The sequence below is a fragment of the Rhynchophorus ferrugineus genome, unplaced genomic scaffold, assembly GCF_030347505.1.
Source record: "Rhynchophorus ferrugineus isolate W39M unplaced genomic scaffold, kcgeb_rfMv2 rfM4, whole genome shotgun sequence".
NCBI lineage: Eukaryota > Metazoa > Arthropoda > Insecta > Coleoptera > Curculionidae > Rhynchophorus > Rhynchophorus ferrugineus.
The window spans coordinates 1,202,421-1,226,914 of record NW_027472583.1 but is presented as its reverse complement, the minus strand read 5'-3'; the positions used below and the strand labels follow the sequence as shown (position 1 = coordinate 1,226,914).

Here is a 24,494-nt window from a genome sequence, read left to right as displayed (position 1 = left end):
TAAAAATTATATCTTCAGGAATTCACTATTATTTTTGTTATTATCAAAAGTGTATTGTTCCACTTCTATCTTCAGCTATATTTGTAAAATATATTTTAAAATCACAGTAATGTACTTTATTATCGTTATATTTTTATTAATTGTATAATGTACAGCAGAATCGAATTAGTTCGACAGCAGCAAAATAAAAGGAAGAATAGTTAACAATAAATAATTATGATACAAGTACTAGAATACTAAACAAATCGAAAGGGAACAGCCTGACAAAACTGATATACCTATATTAGCAAGAAATATCGGCCGCTATAAACCAAATTCCAAATCAAACATTGGAAAATCAACTACAGCCTATCTCTAACAGTATTTAGTTTTATTCACCACCTCACTGTTTATCAAATATTTACAAAAAGCAGTGTATCGCGGTACACACCATTTTGGTGATACAGACTCACGAAATTCCTAACCTTAATTAAACTAAAATGTTGATAAAATGCATATTAAACATACTCAAATTAAGAAATAGGTCAAAAGATATCAAACGTTTGCAAATGCTGCTCCTATTTTCGATTACGAAACACAAACGACATAGTCGGTAATCAGTTTTGGGTATCATCTATCTAAATCGTCCCAAATAGAAGAATCAGAATAAATAAAATAAATTTTGTCCATTGTAAGGCAAAGTGAACTTGATGTCATTCAAAAACAAAAGGTGCTAAAGTAAATAAGCTAGTACGGATATTAACGGTCATCGGTGTCGAAATGGCCTATTGTTTATACCATTAGTTAACTTAATATAAAATTTATACAAATTTACTTTTATTTTCAATGATCGGTCTTAATATCATTTAAACTATAATGTCCAGCCTACTCATCCATCCTTTCATTCACATTACTACTGGAGCCTGATTGGTCCATTTGTTGACTACTGCTACTTGATGGTAAATTATTGGATCCTAACGTCGATTGAAATAGCGACTGTGCAAACTCTGGGAGACATAAGTCTATTAAAATCATATCATTGAGTAACTAATTATGTTTACCTGCAGCTGTTTGAGTTTCACTAGGTGGTTCAGTTCTACTCTGCTCATTTACATTACTACTTCCCCCAGATTCATCCATTGTTTGATTGTTGCTACTAGATGGCACAGTACGGGATCCTAATACTGAGTGGAAGAAAGACTGTACATAGTCTACAATTTTAATCTTAATGAACGATATTTTATAAATATTTCCAAATTATTACCTTCTGTTGAATGACTTTCCCTAGGCTGTTCAGAGTTATTTTGTGCTGCAGTTTCCCCATTTCCACCTAAATTTTGCCTACATATTGGACATGTCCCATGAAGTTCTAACCAAGGTCTGATACAATTTTCATGATATATATGTTGACAAGGTAATTGTCTAAAGATGCTTATGTTACTGATATATGCCATCAAATTAAATTTTATTTTACCGAACTTGCTCCTTTAACTGAAACACTTCCCAACAAACAGAGCACTGTAAATTCTGTCCTACTTGCTCTTCAGTTACTTCTACAATTTGTAGGGCATCTATTACATCTTTAGATAATGGTGGTGGACCTAAAATATATCCAATTAAGTTAGGTTTATTAAAAGGTAAAAAAAAACACCTACCAGTAGTTTCCATTTGATTTAATAATTGTGTTACTATGGCATCAAGACCTTCCCTACCCCAGGCATAATCACCTGGATTTCCTAAAAATAACTGCACATTTCCTTGCTCTCCCCAGTTAATACCCACCCCTAAATTTATGATGAAATCATGAACTAAATGCTCTATAGGTAAGGCCTGTCGACCTGGAACTGATCTTAACATTGGTCTAAAATTATATAAGCCATATAATTTAAGAGCTATATTTTAATGGTAGCTATCTACCTAGGAAAGGGGGAAGCTCCACCTTCACTCCTTCTTCTAACCAAAAAATCATTTAAAAATATATGATCAGGAGGATCTTCCATTTCATCATCATCATCAAATACCCTATTTAGAGATAAATCTGGTCCTCTAGTACCTTGATTTTCGTTACTAGGCAATTCCTCTATAAAACCATCTGAGCAGTGAGGGCAAGTGAAGTTCTAGAAAATTTTTACATTATTGGTTTGAATCATAAAGCATTAAAAACTGCAATAAAAATTAGTTGTTTTGTGTTTTTTTTTTTGTAATGCAATATATATAAGTAAGATATCTCATCAAAAAAAAAAACGATTTAATAAAAAATCATATACTCACAGAGCCCACAATTTGAAATTCTACATCACACATGTGACAATAAAATCTCGTTTGTGGACGTTCTTCTACTACAGCTTCAGCCATTATATTTTGTTATACTATTGTTCTTTTAATAATACTTAAAATTTTCAGATAGTTTTATGTTTTTAGCAGTAGAAGACAGATACAGTTGACATCCGTGACAACAAAATTACATGTAGATTGTAGAGTAACGTGAACTTAGTCAATATATTATCAGCCCTACCAATCAATTTCTTTAATTTCAAATATATGTTCTTATTTACATTACGGTTGTAACACAAATATTTTAGTAATAATTTTAATTAATCTCCGCTTTTATCTGTACCTAGTAGAGAGATGTTACACTTTAAAAGCACCTATTAGTTGTATTGTTGACATTTAAATGTCACTGGTTAGTACTGATTGTCAGTTTTAGTGGTCGGAAGTAAGTCTTATCGAAAAGTTAATATTTTCAGCAGTTCTTCAATAAATTGTTATGTTTATATAATTTTTAGCCTGTGGTATGATAATGACTTTGTTATTATTGAATGTATTATGAGTGTTGATTACTATTCGTACGGTAAGTTCTCTATAATCGATAGTCACACCCTGTTTATGAACTAATACTCATTCTGTTAGGAAGTTTAAGTAGAGGATCAGGTGTTGTGAGCGATTGTGACACAATGGCAGAATTAGCAGCGCTTTTACGCTCGGATATTCCAGAGGGAAGGAGTAGTCTATCAGAAAATCATATAAATTTGCAAAGAGTAGCCGAGTACTGTGAGGCAAACTATTTTCAAACTGACAATAAAAAAAATGCTCTGGAAGAAACAAAAAATTACACTACACAATCTTTAGCCAGCGTTGCTTACCAAATTAATACCCTTGCATTTAATTTTTTACAGTTGCTTGAAATGCAGGTGAGAACAACAGAGACTGAATATTTGTGATAGTTATACTGATGTTTCAGACAACACAGTTAGCTGAAATGGAGAGTCAAATGAACCATATTTCTCAGACTGTTATGATTCATAAAGAAAAAGTGGCTAGAAGAGAAATAGGCGTTTTAACAGCGAATAAAAGTACTAATAGACAGTATAAAATTATAGCACCAGCAAATCCTGAAAAACCAATTAAGTATATGCGGAAGGCTATTGATTATACTAGTAAGCATTTCATGGTGTTTATTAGTCTTTTATTATAAGTGCAACACATTGAATTTTAGATGTTATAAGATGGAATCTTTAGTAGTTATAGTTATTTTATGTTTGTAGTTTTTGATGAAATAGGACATGGGGTTCGCAGTGGTGGAACACCGAGACAAAAACAGAGGGGTTCTAGTTCAGGAAGTATACATTCAGTTAATTCTATACCAGGCAATTCCATGGTGGGGCCTGCTCCAACAACAAAACCACCCACTCCACCACAGGTTTCTCGAACATCTAGTAAAGGTTTTCCATTACTGATCGATTGTAATTAGTTCAATTGTTGCTTTCATGCTTGCTTTTAGTTTCTGTATCTGGAGGGACATTGTCAAAAGGTAGCAGGGAATATAGAACACCCCCAGCAGTGGCACCTCCACAAGTCCCAAGTCATTATGCTCCAAATTATCCCATGGGTCATCCAAGAAGGGAAAGAGGGCCTGGCTATAGTGCTCTTCCCATAGCCAACATACAGCAGCCACAAGTAAGAATATAATATTTACAATTAAGGTTGTAAACAACTACTTTTAGGTTGGAATGGTCCACCCAATGACTCAACAGAATCATGGAGTGGTTCAACCTCAGACTCCTCCGCCCCCACCACCTCCTAATGCTCATGGTAACTATGGAGGACAAGACATTCATAATATGCCACGTAAGAAGAGTAATTGCAATTATTTCAGCCTTCACTTAGACATATTTATTTAACAGCACCACCATCGCCATTAATTAACTCACAAGAAATGGTGCTGAGTTCAAACCAGCATCATCCAATGATGATGGGTGGACACCATGGACCAGTGCCAGTGGGCAGTTTAGGGATGCACACTTTGTCTCATGCTCAGGGTCACCGGATGAGTCAGGCTTTGCAACAACAACTGGCCGCTTCTAGATCGAGTGGCTCCCAGTCACCACCTTTGCCACCGCCGCCACCTCCAGAAGACGAGCACGAAGCTTTTGGACGTCCCCGAACTTCGTCCGGTGTTATGCCGATAGTTCCCGACGAGGATGACCTTCCGGGTTGGGTACCGAAAAATTACATCGAAAAAGGTAAGAAAAAACACATTGTATCGGTTGAATTACTTGCGTTTTCTTTATAGTGGTGGCCATATATGATTATTATGCGGACAAGGATGATGAACTAAGTTTTCAAGAAAGTGCTGTTATCTATGTCTTGAAGAAAAACGACGATGGCTGGTGGGAGGGAGTCATGGACGGAATTACAGGCTTGTTCCCTGGAAATTATGTTGAACCTTGCGTCTAAAACATTTTTAATAAACTCAGAATGTAGTCTAAACTCACGATTTGGTTATTTATATGTGGTTTCAACTGTAGGCAAACATTTCCATAGTACAAATACTTTTTCCCTTTCAATATGGTTTCTCTTGTTATAATTTGCTGCAAATACTTGTCATCTGTAACATTTCATATTTATAGAAATATATTAAACTGCACTTTTTTAAATTGCGTATACATTTTGTACAATAATGGTATATTATATTATACAACAAATTATACATTAATTGTTTTACTTTGATACTATCCCTTAATTTCCCTGGACTTTTAACATTAGATTTTAATTTGTTTTATTATTTTAATAATTTTTAAATAATTATTCTGTGATCAATATTTTATACCATCATTTGTATCCATTTTCATCTTGCTAGTCTAATAAAATTAAATAAAGGTACTTTTGTGGTATTTTATTGTGGAAAATTATTAATATATAATAATAGAAAACTGTACTATAGTGGTATATAGTGCATCTAAAATTAATAATCTTACCCAACACTATCTTTTAATTCCTGATATTAGAGTTTCAATTTAATAATCATTCTGTGATTGTTTCTAGTGTCTTGTGGAAAGATAATTATAATTAAAGTAAATATATCTTTATAATATATTATGTATTTGAAAAATTAACGCGTAAGTTCGAAAGCTAATTAACTGATTTATATAAGTTCCGAGATCATGATAATTTGTATTATACAAAAACAACTAAAAAGGAGTGTTTATTACTCTCTTTTATATATTCAAAAGTACAGTCAAGCAATAAGGCGACAACCAAACATACTTAAAGCGCACTCCCATGAAACAAGTCATGGCCAACGCGACTCGCACCAGTCAACTTTCCACCGCGATCAGATTAGCGTGTGTCAGTGCGTGTGGTTGCCGCGACAATACGAAACTACCTGTTTTCGTTCGGAAAATATGCTGGAAAATTTCGTCGATTTTTCGCGTTTTCCGGAAAACAAGTGGTGAAAATGCGGAGTGGTCTCGGCGTGGTGGTAAAATGTTTCCCAAGAACTTAAGTCGGACGGTTATTTGTTGGCTTTTAATATCATGCTCGTGGGACGGAGCCGAACCATCACCGTTACCTGTGAAACAGTTGAATAAAGGTAAATGATCAAGTTTTTATGGGTTTCTCGCTTGGTACGTCGAATATATCGCGTGCGATATATTTACGGATGCATCGTAAGGCATGCAATAGTTTTTTTAAGGACGATAGGTCCGAAAAACTTTGTTTAATTACATTAATTGTCATTCGATGCTCAATTGTACGATTTCAAGCCTTTGTTTTGAAGCGGGTTGTAAAAAGTTTCTAATTCGAAGAACTTTTCAGGTTGGGCATTAATTAGGAAAGTTTGGGCACTTTAAGATTGTACGGCTACTGGAAACTTCTGCCTGGAAATAATACTCGAAAATATGTTAACAATTTCGACATGATACCTTTCTTTTTGTCTTTTTAGATGACATTTTTGCTTTTATTTTAACAACCATCCACTGCAAAAACTATTAATTTCTTTATATTTATGAATATCTATGATATTAAATTGTTTTTTATGATTTAAAAATATGTAATGGAATTTTTTCTAAATATTTTATGTTGAATATTTAAATTGGATAATAAGGTAAATGGATAGTTTTCCATTAATTATTGGGGATTGTTTTTTTTCTTAAAAACAAAACATTTACGAACAGTATTTGACATTTATGCAGACTTCGTTAAAGTAATTCTTCTTCGTAATATTCCAAGGTCGTTTTCGTTTTCAAACGTGATTAGAAGGTAAAAACCAACAGGAGACTTGTCTACTGCATCGACACGCTAATGAATTCATAGACCGTTTTTTTACGTAATTATATATCGCGGTTTTCGATGGGTTTTCTATTGTAATGACGATCAGCTTCGATGCGTACATATATAATAAAATCTGTTCGTTTCGCTAAAATCGGTATTTTTACCGGTTCGTATCTTTTCTATGTTGTTAGTAGTAGCCGCGCTCCTGATAAACATTTTAAGGTGTTCTGATTTCTACAAAAAAATCAACTAATCTAATCCATCCTACGTTCTGTTCTGTTCGCAAATTTGGTAACCACTTTGTCATAAGAATGACATGTTTTTTTGGGAGCTCTGCAGCACTGCAGCGCTTATACACCAGGCGCCACTGGGTTTTAGTACTTTTATTATTCATCACGGTGTTATCTTACCTGGAAAAGGAACTCCTATTTCGGAGATAAACTATTTTTCAATAGATAGCACGGAAATAGCTATTAAACGATCTTCGGCAATTTTTGAGAAATGTTTTGATGTACTTTAGTGTTAAGAAACACCTTTCGGCCTTCTGATGTTCCTACGTTCGTTCTTTATCAAGTGTGGGATAAATAGAACATACAGAAGTGCGTTTATCCTCAGGAAATTTACCGCAATACTCTCTAAAGTATTCCGAAAAGAAATGTGATGCAACTACTAGAAGCTGTTTAAAATGAAACCGATCTTTTCCACAATTTATTATAACATCACATACCTCTAAAGTAGAAATTCGGTGATCAAATTTACTGTCGTTTGGCTTATTATATCTGACTATTATCTGACTTATTATATCTATTACGCTTCAGTAATGATGTTATCAATATTATTTCGAACTTGAATAATACTGCGTTCAAAATTATTCTTGCTTCCTTTTAACCAACTGATTGGTTAGAAAGGATATCTACGTGGGGTATCACATGATGGAAAAATATAGCCAAAAAGTGAAGGTCGGATCATTTAATGTTCGGTGAATAGAGGCTGCTGCACTACTGACTGTTTTGCTGGAGAATTGATCTTCTATTTCATCCATACACATTAATGAGATGGTTTTATTTTTATATACTACATTAATACTTCGTATATTAAAGTTCCAACGGGTTGAAGCGCCGTGGGGATCCTTCTGTTCACAATTTTGTTCAACACTTCAAACATCCCCACAAAAACCAGGAATGTCTTGTAGATTGCCAAAAAATAAAATTGTGGAAGCAGCTTTAGTATTTCTGCATCACATTTTTCAGAAATTAAATAGTTCCAAAAAAGCTTAATTGGCTCACCATCGCGAACATATCTAAAAATAACTACCAGTTGAGATTTTGCAGCAACATCAGTTGTTTCGTCCGCCATGATCGTCAAAATTGAAGACCTATTAATTTCTGCAATTATTTGTTAATTATAAACTTCAATCATACACATAAATGTAATGTTAATTTGTAATTTTTGATAAAACATACCTATTTTTTGACACATTTTCATTATGTGTCTGTATATTCATCCTATACGCAGAATTTAATTGAGCCATAATCACAGTTAGAGTTGTCAATATTGTTATTAACTAACCGAAAGTCGTGTAAAATTCCGATACGTATAACCGATATCAAATACGAGCCATGCGGCCCTGGAGTAAATGCAACGAAATCTCCACTTAAATATCGGCCTTGTTTTGATCGTTTGGTAGTACTCGGGGAAGCGAAATCTCGCGCGGTTTTTTGAAGGAGCGTTATTCGGTAGCCTGTTGTAGCCTGTGTTCCACTGGTCCACGTTACTTCCGTGGCTCGTACTTCCATTGCAGTTTTTTTTATCATTTATTACAACAAGACTTCGCGAATGCTAAGTGGCATTTGCTTTTCGGTAAGTAATGGAAAATATTTCAGTATTTTAGTGAGATTATATAATTATTTTTTGGGGGCTTCTTTGCTTTTTTTGAGAGCTCTGTAACACTGCAGCGCTTATGCACCAGGCGCCACTGGGTTTTACTACTTTTATCATTCACGGTATTACATCTTACCTGAATACGGATTCCTTTGGGTCGATAATTAACGAAGTGGAGGCAACTCTTTAGGAGCGGGGGCAATTTCGGGATCGCTTTTTGCGAGACGGGGCCACGGTGCCGTGGATACGGTCTTCTCCGAGCTCCCTAATTAAACAAATGTTTAATTAAACTTTTGAGGAGTATTTGATATCGTCGAAAAGCGCTAAACCTTTTCGGTAGTATTTTTTTCGTCGGGGGGCACGGGGATGAAGGAAAGTCGCCCCCGATCTAGATTCCAATCAAAACTTCGTCGTCCGGAGTAGGGATCGGGAGCTGGCGTAGATTGAGAACGAATCGATTATTGATTGATAAGCGGACACAGTTCGTTCTTATGTTGTCATTGTGTCCAATTACACTTAATTGTGGATACAAACGTTTTTTTTGCCTTTCCCGAGAAAAGATCCTAAAAGTCGACGGTGATTTTTTGATATACCGGACTTCGTTTGGGATGTTGGTGTCAATTGACCACCGATAACGTCATCAATAAAGCTGATGTTTTGGAAGGTTAAAAGGGGCGAATGAAAGTATGTATGCTTGCTGGGTTGGCATTGTTCACATATTTAGAGAGGTATTTATTGAGAAAATTAATCTCTAGCCACAATATACCACAGGAAAATCTCTATGAATTTGCAACGTTGTCAGTTTTTGCAAATTATAGGTATTTTTGAAGTATATAATATAAATAGGCTAAATTATCCTGAATTCACAAATTAACCTAATATTTCCATTACACCTTCACACTTTCTTATAAAAAAAATTACTTCAAAATATGTGATCAGGCGGATCAGGTTCAGGAATGATATATTTAGAAAGATATTTATTGTGAAAATTAATCTCCCGTTACAATACATCACCAGGAAAATCTTTATGAACTTGCAACGTTGCCAGTTTTTGTAAATTATATGTATTTTTGAAGAATATAATATAAATAGGCTAAATTATCCTGAATTCACAAATTAACCTAATATTTCCATTACACCTTCACACTTTCTTATGAACAAAAAACCACTTCAAAATATGTGATCAGGGGGATCAGGTTCAGGAATGATATATTTAGAAAGATATTTATTGTGAGAATTAATCTCCCGTTTTAATACATCACCAGGAAAATCTTTATGAACTTGCAACGTTGCCAGTTTTTGTAAATTATATGTATTTTTGAAGAATATAATATAAATAGACTAAATTATCCTGAATTCACAAATTAACCTAATATTTCCATTACTTCTTCACACTTTCTTATAAACAAAAAACCACTTCAAAATATGTGATCAGGCGGATCAGGTTCAGGAATGATATACTTAGAAAGATATTTATTGTGAAAATTAATCTCACGTTACAATACATCACCAGGAAAATCTTTATGGATTTACAACGTTGCCAGTTTTTGCAAATTATATGTATTTTTGAAGAATATAATATAAATAGGCTAAATTATCCTGAATTCACAAATTAACCTAATATCTCCATTACACCTTCACACTTTCTTATAAACAAAAAATCACTTCAAAATATGTGATCAGGCGGATCAGGTTCAGGAATGATATACTTAGAAAGATATTTATTGTGAAAATTAATCTCACGTTACAATACATCACCAGGAAAATCTTTATGGATTTACAACGTTGCCAGTTTTTGCAAATTATACGTATTTTTGCAGAATATAATATAAATATACTAAATTATCCCAAATTCACAAATTAACATAATATTTCCCTTACACCTTCACTTTTTTTTATAAAAAAAAATCACTTGACAGTATATGATCGGGAGGATCGGGATCAGGATTGACATATTTAGAAAGGTATTTATTCTGAAAATTAATCTCCAGTTACAATACACCACCAGGAAAATGTCTATGAATTTGCAACATTGCCAGTTTTTGTAAATTATGCGTTTATTTGCAAAATATAATATAAATAGAATAAACTGCCTTGAATTCAAAAATTAACCTAATATTTTCGTTGAGTAATATGAAGCACTTTTTATAAACATATTTTATTTTTAATAATTCTGAAAAGAAAAAAAAGATAAAAAAACAAAAAAATATATAATTATTTATCATTATTCAAATATTACGATAATAAATCAAATTTATAGTTGTTCTAAATTATTCGAATATATGAAGAGTACAATATATGTTCTCAAAATCATAAATTAATTATTAGTTAATCATAAAGCCAATTTGGATCTTTGGTGTGCAAATATGGGGTTGCATTAAAACAAGTTCTACAATTAATTACCAAAGCTTATCACTACGTAACCAACGAAGAGCTGCACTATGGCATCGAAATCAAATGGATATATGAAGTGATGTAAGGTTTCGGCATAAAATAAGGTTGCTAAATTACAGCAACGTGGAAGCAATACAGCTACTGGACAACACGCAGAAAATCAGAAGATTGAAGCGAACGAAAGCACATGAACTTATTTAGTAGTGTAGTATTACTAAGTAGTTAAGTTTTATTTTAATTTCGGAAATATATACCGATGTATTAATCCCGTACTCGCTTTGCATTGTATATGCAAGTATAATAGTAACGCAAGTAATACATTAATATATATATATATATATATATATATATATATATATATATATATATATATATATCAATATCAACCTGGTAAAATCAAATTTTAGTGCGCATATATATGAGACATCCCTATGACTAGAGTCTTGTTGTCAAAGCAATAAAACTTAAACGTTGTTTGCATTGATACTTTGCACCAATAGATATCGCCGATAAGATAATATTTTCCAAAAAAATCGAGAAATTTTCAATCACTGTGTCGAAATAGGAATAATGTCAGAAACTACGTACACAAGCGTACGTCTTTCTATGTTTACCAAGAACCAAACGTCGATTTTCATGTCACAGCGCGAATGTAAAACCACCGTAGTTTTTCCGATATCAATTTCTCGTCGTTTCATTTAAATATAGAAACCAAGACATTTCCACCACGCGTCGATAACATTCGAGGCCGCTATAGAGGCAGCGGCCCGACTCGCGGGATCCTGCCCATCTAATTGAACGCCTAATTACCGAGTCGGTTCTTGCGAAACCCCGAAACCTGTCGGCCTTGTTTCGAACGAATCAGAAATATATGTAGAAAACGGAAACGTATCCCTGCTTTTTATAATATCGGGAAAATATCCGTTATTACCTTTCCTCCTCGGTTACGCCGAGGAAGTACTAAAGAATAATTTATAATCAATCGTTTATTGAATACATCTGAAACCCTGAAGGCTAAAAAATCGAATTATTTCGTTTCTTTTTGACGATTCTCGTTTGTTATGGAATTATTCATTATAAATATATAGTGAATCGTTAATGGATTCTCGGTCTCGAAAAAAAACTCGACTTTCAACTTTCTAAGTTTCAGTTTGCCTTTGATGATCTTCTGAAAAATTCTGTTGCTATCCATATTTCTATGGAAGGTATATCCTATGTTGAATGATTGCCATAGTCTAAGTTTTCCCATAGTCTATTGCCTGAGCTACACTCTTCCTTTGGTGGTCGTACTCTCTGATTTGCAAGTTTCTGTCCGAATTCTTGTAGACTATGTCTCTAGTCAGTTACTTCAGACAGAGACGAAATGGTGAACCCCTCTCTTGCCAGTAAAGTGCTGTAGAGAGGTAATTTTCGATACGGTTAAATTCGGTTGAGGCTGCGATTTTTATTGCAATTATTTTTTTATGGTGTTACAGCTGTATTGAATATTGTATACTGTATTGTATTGTATTGTATAGAGATATGCAGCTATTTTAGGGTTGTATAAGATCTTTTCATATATTGTTAGGAAATATAGTATTTAAAATGTATAAAGATAACTCATGAAGAGCTCATAAAACTTCCAAATATTACTGTTAAAATATTGCAATTTGCTTGTAACACTTACATTAAGTTTTTGAGAAACTATTTCAAGAAAGAGGGAATTATTTCAAATTGTTAATTGGCAAACATAAATGAAGTGTTTAATGGCTTTCATGTAATTTACTTTTTTTATAAATAGCTGAAAGAACTATAAATAGCTGGCTTGACACATAAATGTGGCTACTGGAATTAAATACATATGTTTTTTTAGTTATCCCTAACCCTCAAAAGATGTGTGTATAAATTTGTCAGCTGTCGAATCATTAGTTTGTGAATTATAGCTTTTTGAGTGAAGCAACTTTTGTTATTGTGAAAAAATTGATAAAAAGGAATTTCACGTGTTGATAAAATATTGCTTTTTGAAGGGAAAAAATACAGTTGAGGCAAAAACTTGGCTTGATGCCGAGTTTCTGGACACTGTCCCAGGAAAATTAACCATCAAGGGTATGCTAAGTTTAGACGTGGTGAAGTTAGAACAGAAGACGGTGAACGCAGTGGACGCCCAAAAGACGTTGTTACCGACGAAAATATTAAATGTTTATGATTTTGAATGGCTGTACATTGAAATTGAATAAAATAGCCGACACTCTAAAGATATTAACTGAACGTTTACGTCATATCATTCACGAATATTTGGATATGAGAAAGCTCTGTGTAAAGTGGGTGCCGAGCGAGCTCATTTTTAATCTAAAACAACGACGAGTTGATGATTCGGAGCAGTGTTTGAAGCTGATCAAGCGTAATAAACCCGAGTTTTTGCGCTGATATGTGACAATGGATGAAACATGGCTCCATCATTTCCCGCTCCAGAGCGTGGGAAAACGCAACAATCGGCTGGCAAGGTTATGGCGTCTGTATTTTCGGATGCGCATGGAATAATTTTCATTGACTACCTTGAAAAAGGAAGGATCATCAACAGCGACTATTATATAGCGTTATTGGACCGCTTGAAGGACGAAATCACCGAAAACCGGCCGCATTTGAAGAAAAAAAAGTGCTGCTTCACGAAGACAATGCACCGTGTCGCAAGTCAGCGAAAAAACATGATGGATGACAAAAATCCATGAATTGGGCTTCGAATTTCTTCCTCATCTGCCGTATTCTGCAGATCTGGCCCCAACTGACTATTTCCTGTTCTCAGATCTCAAAAGAATGCTCGCTGGGAAGAAATTTTCGTCGAATGAAGAGGTGATCGCCGAAACTGAGGCTTATTTTGAAACAAAGGGCAAATCGTACTACTAAAATGATATCGAAAAGTTGGAGGGTCGCTATAATCAGTGTATCACCCTTGAAGAGAATTATGTTGAATAAATAAAACTAATTTTGCCAAAAAAAATTGTTTTACTATGGTAGGCCAAGTCCCCGGCTAATTGACCTGTTACTTGGTAGATCAGATGGCTGAATAATATGACCACAGAGTATTATGTCTTTCTCCTTATTACCGCATATTCAATCCTTATTTTTATTGATATGAGGTGTGACAAAAATTTATCACAATAAACATGCAGGTCAAGAATGATATGCAAGCATACCGTCTGGATAGACCGAAAGAAGCATTGTTTACAATTATTAATTTGGTTTGCATGAAACAATAATTAAACATAAAGGGGTAAATATGTTCTCTAATGAAATTAAAATACAATACTTGCACAATATTGACGTCATAAATTGAGATGGCGTTAGATCACTGCCACACTGGATAGACTATACTTCCATACCGTTATGATAATTGGTTACTTAAACGCAACCAAAAAAATTCAACGCTTAATATTTAGTTTCTCATGAAAACTTTATAAAATCATTTCTACGTATTTATAAATTTACGCAATTATTACACTGGGATATATATTTTACGTATTCTATAACGAATTATTTTGATACACAATCTTATATCGTCCCCCTTCTTCCTCTTTCTGAATAAGTTAAGACAGTTTTCGTTCCAAATAGGTTTAAAATATTCACAAGTTTTGACGCATGGCTCAATTTACAACAATAATAAATCGACTGTTGTTCGCCCTAAAAATAACTTTCTAATTTTCTCCGCTTCTTCTTTGTTTTGATCCTTAGGCGTGCGAGTTGTAACGGCTTGCCCTGCCCTGCGCCTGCAAAAACACGTCTTCGAGGATGAAAAAGCGCCGAAAGCTTCGTGTTACGCTGTCGATAAATTTGCAACATTATTAAGTGTTAAAACTGTTTTTTTGCTATTGAATTACTTTTAAAAAAACCTTTATTGAGAAAAGTTTTAGAATAGAACAGGGGTTGGACAATATTGGTTTATTAATAAGGTTTTGAGCCATCATTTGCTTTTAAATAATATAATTATCGAATAGAATCGTCGTATGCCTGAATAGTTTTCAATGGAATTTGTTGCACTTTCTTTAAAGCTGTTGGAGGTGGAAATCAGTTTCTTGTAGCTGTTCTACTAAACTGCCGATAAGCCATCAACAAACGAAACAGTACTTGGAACATTTGCCGGCTACACAGTTATCATTGCCAAAAGATATATGCTAATGCTGTAGAAATAATGCTAGAGAGTGGAAAATACAGCTTAATAGCTCAAAATCTGTCCATGTTAATTTTGCGTTACGGAGAAATGACAAAAACCTTATTATATCATTTGACGGATACCCGATTTCTTAAACAGAATCAGCTAAATACCTCGGCGTACATGTTGATGGTAAGTTGAGTTGGAACCATCATGTTAAACCAAAAGCAGAGCAGATTATACCCAAACTCAAGCAACTGTACTGATTAGTCGGAAGGTACTCTTAATTTAACTTCAAATCGAAGAGATTGATTTTATCAATCATTCATAAATTTATGAGGTGCACTAAATCATCAAACCAGCTAGTAATCTAATCCAGCCAAAACAATCAAAACAAAGTTCTGCGATTAATTATTAATTCTTATCGTTACGTAACCAACGAAAGGCTGCATGATGACCTGAAAATTAAATGCATATACGAAGTAATATCAAGTAATATCAATGTTTAATGGGTGGATTATGTTGTAGGGACCTTTTGATCTTTCTTGGTATTTTCTAGAGAGAATATTCTGTTGCATCAGTTTGCGTTAGTTTTTCCAAATATTTTTGTATTCCTTGGTTTTGTTCACTATTAATTAGCTCTATCAGTTTTTTTTGCTGAATTGTTGAATTTTTTCTTGTTTTCTTCGGTTTTTGGTTATTGACAGGTTTTCCTTTTTCTGAGATTAATTTTTAATATGCTGAACTTCTAGGAGTTGCATACCGTGCTAGATATTGTATGTTTTTTGTTATAGTTATTGCTGCTGTTGCTGTATCCATCTCATTTTCGAGATACCCATTCTATATAATCCTAAATATTTTCCGACGAACAAAATTGGTCTTTCCTGCCGGCCAGATTGCAGAAAAACCGCTCATGCCGTCGCCTTGCTCCAAATCATAAATTATACACAGCAACCGCCAAAATAAAAGAGATAAAAACAATTAATTCGGCATTTAAAACACAAAAGGGTTCGGCGAATGTGATTTAGGGCCGACCAGATGCCCCACGCGCCCCTCCTTTGTACTGCGGGAAAAAATGAGGCCGTATAGGGGCGGGGGAGTTGTTGCCCCGAAAATAAAAAAAAACCTCGACGAAGAAAAGCGGCAATAAACGAAAATTCCTAAACCGAAAGAAATGCGGGGAATATTAATTTTTTTTCCCGCCCCGCTAATGTTTGATTTACGAATTTCCTGCTGTTCGGTTTATGCCGCGGGAGGTTTAGTGATGTGGCGTGGAACGAAATATGTCGATACTGAAAACGGAATGGACGAAACAATATGAACATCTGACACATACCCAATATTTATTTATTTATAACTAGCTGTTATATTAACACTATTTGAAAAATTTCTGCTGAGTCGTAATAAACTATTTATAAAATATCATATTTCCAGTTTGGATTTTGAATTAAACCCTCAATAATCGACCAAGTGCATAGAGTAACAGCGGTTGTTTACCATTCGAAGAGAAAAACACAAGCTTTTGAACGGGTATGACATGTGGGATTAATCTACAAAATGAGTAAATTGCTACCGGGGAATTACTGTCGTCTGCTTGAATCATATATTTTCGAAGGAGAATTTAGAAGTCTCAGAGTTAGGCAGAGTAACAGTGGTTGTTGAAAAGGCATTCGAAGGAAATAAATACTGCCCCGTAATGTTCTTGGATATCTTACAAGCTTTTGACAGTGTATGGCATTTGGGATTAATCTATAAAATGAGCAAATTGATATCGCGGAATTACTGTCGTCTGCTTGAGTCATATCTTTTCGAAAGAGAATTTAGAGTCTCACAGAGTTAGGCAGAGTAACAGTGGTTGTTGAAAAGGCATTCGAAGGAAATAAATACTGCCCCGTAATGTTCTTGGATATCTTACAAGCTTTTGACAGTGTATGGCATTTGGGATTAATCTATAAAATGAGCAAATTGATATCGCGGAATTACTGTCGTCTGCTTGAGTCATATCTTTTCGAAAGAGAATTTAGAGTCTCACAGAGTTAGGCAGAGTAACAGTGGTTGTTGAAAAGGCATTCGAAGGAAATAAATACTGCCCCGTAATGTTCTTGGATATCTTACAAGCTTTTGACAGTGTATGGCATTTGGGATTAATCTATAAAATGAGCAAATTCATATCGCGGAATTACTGTCGTCTGCTTGAGTCATATCTTTTCGAAAGAGAATTTAGAGTCTCACAGAGTTAGGCAGAGTAACAGTGGTTGTTGAAAAGGCATTCGAAGGAAATTAATACTGCCCCGTAATGTTCTTGGATATCTTACAAGCTTTTGACAGTGTATGGCATTTGGGATTAATCTATAAAATGAGCAAATTCATATCGCGGAATTACTGTCGTCTGCTTGAGTCATATCTTTTCGAAAGAGAATTTAGAGTCTCACAGAGTTAGGCAGAGTAACAGTGGTTGTTGAAAAGGCATTCGAAGGAAATAAATACTGCCCCGTAATGTTCTTGGATATCTCACAAGCTTTTGACAGTGTATGGCATTTGGGATTAATCTATAAAATGAGCAAATTCATATCGCGGAATTACTGTCGTCTGCTTGAGTCATATCTTTTCGAAAGAGAATTTAGAGTCTCACAGAGTTAGGCAGAGTAACAGTGGTTGTTGAAAAGGCATTCGAAGGAAATAAATACTGCCCCGTAATGTTCTTGGATATCTCACAAGCTTTTGACAGTGTATGGCATTTGGGATTAATCTATAAAATGAGCAAATTCATATCGCGGAATTACTGTCGTCTGCTTGAGTCATATCTTTTCGAAAGAGAATTTAGAGTCTCACAGAGTTAGGCAGAGTAACAGTGGTTGTTGAAAAGGCATTCGAAGGAAATAAATACTGCCCCGTAATGTTCTTGGATATCTTACAAGCTTTTGACAGTGTATGGCATTTGGGATTAATCTATAAAATGAGCAAATTCATATCGCGGAATTACTGTCGTCTGCTTGAGTCATATCTTTTCGAAAGAGAATTTAGAGTCTCACAGAGTTAGGCAGAGTAACAGTGGTTGTTGAAAAGGCATTCGAAGGAAATAAATACTGCCCCGTAATGTTCTTGGATATCTTACAAGCTTTTGACAGTGTATGGCATTTGGGATTAATCTATAAAATGAGCAAATTGATATCGCGGAATTACTGTCGTCTGCTTGAGTCATATCTTTTCGAAAGAGAATTTAGAGTCTCACAGAGTTAGGCAGAGTAACAGTGATTGTTGAAAAGGCATTCGAAGGAAATAAATACTGCCCCGTAATGTTCCTGGATATCTCACAAGCTTTTGACAGTGTATGGCATTTGGGATTAATCTATAAAATGAGCAAATTGATATCGCGGAATTACTGTCGACTGCTTGAATCATATAATCGATGTCCATTCGATGTATTCGAATCACCCATCGATCAGAGCCGTTGATACCGAGATGGGATATTCATGGCCATAGTGTTTTGCTATACATAAGATGGTGTGGTGTCATAGATGATATGATGGGCTCAGCGAAATTGTCTATCGATGTCAATTGAATAAATGTATCCACGTATTGTTGTAAGAACAACCAGCAATGCCGATTAATAAGAATTATTGCGGAAAATGGAGATAGAGTTATCGATCAAAAGGGCAAAAGGGCTGAATTCAAAGGTTTGTCAAGATGTTTAATGTTTTATCTGCTGCAATTTGTAAATTCTTTTTAGAATCAGACACTGTTTTCCTTCTCATTTTATTCTAGTTAAAAAGAGACCCTGTCAAAGTTCGTTCGGTTGTCAGACGTAAGCAACATTCTTGAAAGCAAAAGTGATAAGAGGTTATAACTCTCACCTATAAACTATCGTGGCTATATAATTAACTGTAGTTTTTAGATGTACTATAATGTTAAAAGAAATTATACTTTATAACATTTTTGTTCAATTATTTTATTTAGATTAGAATTTTGTTGTATGTCAAAGCCAAACTGAACTAAAACTCAGAGTTGATGCGGCAAAATTGCGACGTTTTGACGTTACAAATTTAGATGACGTATATCCAAAATAACTTTGAATACGAATACTATATGTCATTAAATAGTGTTTGAAATTTATTCGAATGAATTTAAAAGTGTTAAAAACCCTAATTTTTCCAATCTAACAGATCAATTGAAAAGTCCCCGACCTACCATAGTAAAACACATTTTTTTTGGCAAAATCACTTTTTTTTGTTCAACATAATTCCCTTCAGGGGTGATACACTGATTATAGTAAAGTTCCAACGTTTCGATGCCATTTTTGTAATGCGATTTATCTCAGCGAGCATTCTTTTGAGATCTGAGAACAGGAAATAGTCGCTGGGTACCAGATCTGGAGAATAAGGTGGGTGAGGAAGCAATTGGAAGCCCAATTTATGGATTTTTGCCATCGCTTTCACTGACTTGTGATACAGTGTATTGCCTTGGCGAAGCAGCACTTTCTTTTGTGTTATTGATGGTGCTTCCTTTTTCAAGGTAATCAATGAAAATTATTCCAAGCGCATCTAAAAATACGCCATAATCTTAGCCAGCCGACTGTTGCGTTTTTCCACGCTTTGGAGCGGGTTCATCATGTGCAGTCCACTCGGATGACAGTTGATTGGACTTCGGAGTGAAATGATGAAGCCACGTTTCATCCATTGTCACATATCGATGCAAAAACTCAGGTTTATTACGCTTGATAATCTTCAAACACTGCTTCGAATCGTCAGCTAGTCTTCTCATACCCAAATATTCGTGAATAATATGATGTACACGTTCAGTTGATATATTTAGACTGTCTGCTATTTTATTCAATTTTAATTTACGGTAATACAAAATCATTTTGTAGATTTTTTAAAATGTTTTCGTCGGTAACAACCTCTTTTGGGCGTCCACAAAGTTAGTATACCACAATTTTTCACAATAACAAAAGTTGCTTCATTCAAAATGCTATAATTCATAAACTACAGATCCGATCCCTATCTAATTTATACACTCATCTTTTGAGGATCTATGTGTCGGGCCAGGGACTTTTCAATTGACCTGTTATTATTAATCATATTAAATAATTGCTCGAAAGAGGTTGAGTTTCTGCGATAATGTTAAATACGTTTAAATAAATTTAAGAACAAAACCGTATATTTTCATAGAGTTTATTTTTGCAAGTTTTGAATAATTGCGCATAAAAGGAACGTACTCGTATTATCCATAATTGTTGGTTATGGTTGGTTCAGAGTCTGCACCATGATCTGCATCTTTTCACGTCGTTAAGTAGGAGCGCGGCATATTTGCAATTGTAATCAGAGAATATTTTACGAATTTTTAGTGGGCTAGAATAGACGGGCCGCGGAATCTGCATTTTCCTTGCACTTGGGCTGCGTTTTAAATTCATTCGAATTCGTTATTCTCGGTTCCGAACGATTAAGGTCGACAAATCAGAGGACAATTTGCGACGAAGAAAAAAGGAATCAAAGCGATTTTTTTTCTTGATACAGTAACTGCATTGAATTCGATTTTTTTGGTTTAATTACATCCTAGTGATATTATAACAGGTCAATTGAAAAGTCTCTTAAACTTAGTCTCTTAAGTGTCTTAAACATAATTCCCTTCAAGGGTGATACACTGATTATGGCGGCCCTCCAACTTTTCGATGCCATTTTTGTAGTACGATTTGTCTTTTGCTTCAAATTAGGCCTCAGTTTCGGTGATCACCTCTTAATTCGACGAAAATTTCTTCCCAGCGAGTATTCTTTTGAGATCTGAGAACAGAAAATAGTCGCTGGGGGCCAGATCTGGAGAACACGGTGGATGAGGGAGCAATTCGAAGCCCAATTCGTAGATTTTGACACGGTGCATTGTCTTGGTGAAGCAACGATTTCTTTTTCTTCAAATGCGGCCGTTTTTCGGCGATTTTGTCCTTCAAACGGTCCAATAACGCTATGTAATAGTCGCTGTTGATGGTCTTTCCTTTTTCAAGGTAGTCAATGAAAATTATTCCATGCGCATCCCAAAGACAGACACCATAAACTTGTCAGCCGATTGTTGCGTTTTCCCACGCTTTGGAGCGGGTCGTGTGCAGTCCACTCGGATGACTGTCGATTGGACTTCGGAGTGAAATTATGGAGCCATGTTTCATCCATTGTCACATATCGACGCAAAAACTCCAACGCAATGGATTTATTACGCCTGATCATCTTCAAACACTGCTCCGAAGCATCAACTCGTCGTTGTTTTTGGTCAAAAGTGAGCTCGCGGGGCACCCACTTTGCATGGCGCTTTCTCATACCCAAATATTCGTGAATGATATGATGTACATGTTCAGTTAATATCTTTAGAGTGTCTGCTATTTTATCCAATTTCAATTTACGATTGAAAATCATTTTGTAGATTTTTCTAACGTTTTTGTCGGTAACAACCTCTTTTGGGCGTCTAAAGCGTTCACCATCATCGGTGCTTATTTCACCACGTCTAAACTTGGTATACCAATCCTTGATCGTTGATTTTCCTGAGACAGTATCTGGAAACTCGACATCACACCAAGATTTTGCTTCAACTGTATTTTTTCCCTTCAAAAAGCAGTATTTTATCAACATGCGAAATTCCTTTTTATCCATTTTTTTCCACAATAACAAAAGTTGCTTGACTCAAAATGCTATAATTCAGAAACTAATGATCCGACAGCTGTCAAATTTATTTACGCGTCTTTTGAGGGTTAAGATTAACTAAAAAACATATGGATTTAATTGTAGTAACGCTATATATGTGTCAGGCCGGGGCCTTTTCAATTGACCTGTTATATCTGTTTCTTCTCTATTTATATTATACTAAATATATGTTCTTATATACTTCCCTTTCGCAATCCGTTCTACCATTCAGTTAGCGATTAATTACGTCTACTTATTTTAGTCGATGTTCTATTATTTTCTCATATATCTTCAAGGCTATGTGCAACTATTGTGTCATTAATATGTATTGTTGTAATAATACATAATGTAATAATATAATGTAATAATAATTTGTTGTAATAAACGCTTTTTTTAATGGAGATTTTGTAAATTTTTAAGAAATCTTAACACAGGATTAGGCTTTAGTCCATTCACATGACGTTTTGGAAACTTGAATGTTGGACCCTAATGTATTATTATAACTAGTAATTATTAATAACTTAATAATAAATAAAACCCTGAAACAGTCACAGAGATACGTCAAGCGCTGACAAATATTATAATTAATATTACTAAAATCCTCAAAAGTGCGATGCGATATGAATTAATTTATTCCCAGGGCTGTTCGTCAGATTCCTCGAAGTTCTATTACACAATGACAGACCGCCATAATCGATACGAGATTTTCTTAAGGGGTTAAACTGAGGGGGGATCCTGTAAGTGTTTTAATGGAGCCTATTATTAAGTGTCGCGCATAAATCAGCGTTGCCTTGTTAGTCATTAGTCGGAATTAATTTGTAACGACAAACTATTTGCCTTCGCTTGGAGATCTCGATTTATTGCCAAACTTGAATGCTGGTCATTTTTTTTAATCGGTTATTACGGAGTATAGTCAATAATATTCAAGCGATTGAAGGGGTTTGTTTGACCGTTACTTGAATGGAATTGTACATCAGGTGTTTCGGTAATTACTTTACGGTTTCTGCAACATATTTCACTAGCTATGAGGATGAAATGTCGAATTTGATACATATATGATTTTATTCTGCTGACATTAATCTCAAAACTATATAAGTTCGATCAAAATAACAATGTTATAGATTTATAATTTTCCTAAAATGTTGATTTTAGTGTCTGATAACGTGTATTTGCGGCATGCATTAGTTTTCTTATTTCATCAAAATAAAAAAGCCGCTGAAAGTCATAGTTTGCTGGTACAAACTTAGGGTGAACATTCTCTGACCATAAGAATATGTGAAACGTAGTTTCGACAAATCAAATGGGGTGAGTTCAACGTTCAAGACAAATAACCTCCTGATAAGCCGAAAAGTTTGAAGGTTCGGAATTGCAGGAGATATTAGATGAAGATTAAACACAAACACAGAAAAATGGCAGAAAAAGTTGAAAAAAGTAGTGTGCAGGCGATGGGAAAGACCCAACAGCTTGGAATATGATTGCCATGTGAATTAAAGGACGGGCAATTGAGTAATCGAAAAATCGACAGTCAAATGCTGCCTCAAAGGTATGAACGGAGGTAGTTTCTGTATCGAATAATCACCGGCAATGAAATATTAATTTATTTGCAAAATCCCAAGCCAAAAATATCATGGTTATCACCTGACGAAGCTAGTCGGAAGATTAGCTCCGTGTGATGGCACTAGGTTGTTGTCGTATATTATAAACTATTAAAAACAGTAAATTGATCGAGAAATGTTTACAATACGCGGAAAGACATGATAAGGTGATTTTGTAGCATCATAAATTATCAAAGAAGTGTTCAAATCACTTCTCAGTCACACCCTCCATACTATCCAAACCTGGGTTGATCTGACCACTATGTTTTCGTATCGATGGTGCACGCATTTATAGGGCAGCTTGATATAAATGTCTTGACGAATGATTTCGCTCAAATGAGAAACTATTTTTTTGGAATAGTATCCATAAATTTCCTGAGAGTTGGGCAAAATGTATAAAGCAAATAGCTTGAATAAAAACATTTTAACTAGCCATTATGAATTTTAGCGAAAGAAAAAACAGGTACAAAGTACAAAAAAGTAGTAATAAAATAATTTATTAACATATTTAATAAATTAGGTTTTACAGAACTTAAGAGAGTACAGAATGGGCATCGACTTGTTTTGTCTAAGTCTTTTAGTTTAACAACAACATTTAAAACAAACTGTTTTAATTTACACGTAATTTTAGCGCCATTCTCATGAAATAATTATAAAGCGTTATATTGTTCTGACTAAAATTCGAAAATAGTGACATCGATATTCTGTTCGACATCTAAATCATGGTTACTACCAGGAATTTGTATTGTTATATAGAATATATACCAGGAATTTGTATTGTTATAGAATTTGTATAACAGTTACTGACTGACTCGTTGTTTGAACAGTTTGTTTAATAGTTTATGTTTTTGATTCCTACTAGATTATACATTTAAAACGTATTAATTTAGTTACTGGCTGGGAAAAAGTCATTTTGTTCTATTTTTATGTGTTACCCAGAGAGTTATATTAATTTAAATTTTTTTGTTAGTAATTTAGTTTTTTGTATATGTCACAAAATTATATTATTTTTCTATTGTTTGGGCTTGGCATCGACATCAAACTGATCAGTTGGTAGTAGTAAAAATAATATTGTAAATGGATAAATAGGTTTAGGTAGGTATTAAGCTAAATTGTTTGTATATAGTAGAATATAAAATACGTGTAGTAGATAGGTTAAATAAGGTGTTAGTTTATTTTTATTTAGTTATTACTACGATTATTATGTACATATTAAAAAAATGTGTAAAAAATCTAAGTTTGATTATTTTAAAATTTTTAGTGAGTTCTTTGTTTATTCTTTGAAGTCGGTTCAATTTTTTGTTA

The 24,494-nt window shown here is 34.3% G+C and overlaps 3 protein-coding genes across 7 annotated transcripts in view; 2 read left to right on the top strand and 1 right to left on the bottom strand.

Moving 5' to 3' along the window:
- Window positions 1-804: 804 nt before the first annotated feature.
- On the bottom strand, window positions 805-2,673 carry Iru (E3 ubiquitin-protein ligase Iruka). Of its 3 annotated transcripts, none has more exons than XM_076403428.1 (7): window positions 2,597-2,673; window positions 1,897-2,096; window positions 1,635-1,840; window positions 1,454-1,580; window positions 1,244-1,401; window positions 1,041-1,190; window positions 805-986 (listed from the first exon to the last, which is right to left on the bottom strand). In XM_076403428.1, exons 2-7 carry the CDS (start codon window positions 1,977-1,979, stop codon window positions 865-867), a joined length of 846 nt encoding a protein of 281 aa, XP_076259543.1. In that variant the 5' UTR covers window positions 1,980-2,096; window positions 2,597-2,673; the 3' UTR covers window positions 805-864. The 3 variants fall into 3 exon arrangements, with proteins under 3 accessions (XP_076259543.1, XP_076259541.1, XP_076259542.1); XM_076403426.1 differs by lacking the exon at window positions 2,597-2,673 and adding an exon at window positions 2,251-2,392; XM_076403427.1 differs by lacking the exon at window positions 2,597-2,673 and adding an exon at window positions 2,251-2,392 and having other exon boundaries at window positions 1,041-1,163.
- Window positions 2,431-4,969, top strand: LOC143195911 (abl interactor 2). Of its 3 annotated transcripts, none has more exons than XM_076403423.1 (9): window positions 2,482-2,695; window positions 2,766-2,830; window positions 2,890-3,170; window positions 3,221-3,416; window positions 3,525-3,701; window positions 3,761-3,936; window positions 3,984-4,107; window positions 4,164-4,502; window positions 4,553-4,969. In XM_076403423.1, the coding sequence occupies exons 2-9, from the start codon at window positions 2,806-2,808 to the stop codon at window positions 4,714-4,716; spliced, it is 1,482 nt and encodes a 493-aa protein (XP_076259538.1). In that variant the 5' UTR covers window positions 2,482-2,695; window positions 2,766-2,805; the 3' UTR covers window positions 4,717-4,969. The 3 variants fall into 3 exon arrangements, with proteins under 3 accessions (XP_076259539.1, XP_076259538.1, XP_076259540.1); XM_076403425.1 differs by having other exon boundaries at window positions 2,575-2,695; window positions 4,014-4,107; XM_076403424.1 differs by having other exon boundaries at window positions 2,431-2,830; window positions 3,525-3,695.
- A 570-nt stretch (window positions 4,970-5,539) lies between these two features.
- The window catches only part of LOC143195458 (disintegrin and metalloproteinase domain-containing protein 10), a 185,109-nt gene continuing 166,154 nt past the window's right edge, over window positions 5,540-24,494 (top strand). The window contains exon 1 of the mRNA XM_076402574.1: window positions 5,540-5,851. Within this exon, the coding sequence (XP_076258689.1) occupies window positions 5,542-5,851 (310 nt within the window). The 5' untranslated portion in view covers window positions 5,540-5,541. The remainder of the gene's footprint in view (window positions 5,852-24,494) is intronic.

Bases quoted from the DNA above. Each gene is read 5' to 3' on its own strand.
- Iru (XM_076403426.1), bottom strand. From the start codon at position 2,334: ATGGCTGAAGCTGTAGTAGAAGAACGTCCACAAACGAGATTTTATTGT. The intron at 1,841-1,896 runs GTAGATAGCTAC...ATATAATTTTAG, and splicing joins GGAGCTTCCCCCTTTCCTAG to ACCAATGTTAAGATCAGTTC. The intron at 1,191-1,243 runs GTAATAATTTGG...TTAAAATTGTAG, and splicing joins GGAAAGTCATTCAACAGAAG to ACTATGTACAGTCTTTCTTC.
- LOC143195911 (XM_076403423.1), top strand. From the start codon at position 2,806: ATGAGTGTTGATTACTATTCGTACG. The intron at 3,171-3,220 runs GTGAGAACAACA...CTGATGTTTCAG, and splicing joins TACAGTTGCTTGAAATGCAG to ACAACACAGTTAGCTGAAAT. The intron at 4,108-4,163 runs GTAAGAAGAGTA...TTTATTTAACAG, and splicing joins AGACATTCATAATATGCCAC to CACCACCATCGCCATTAATT.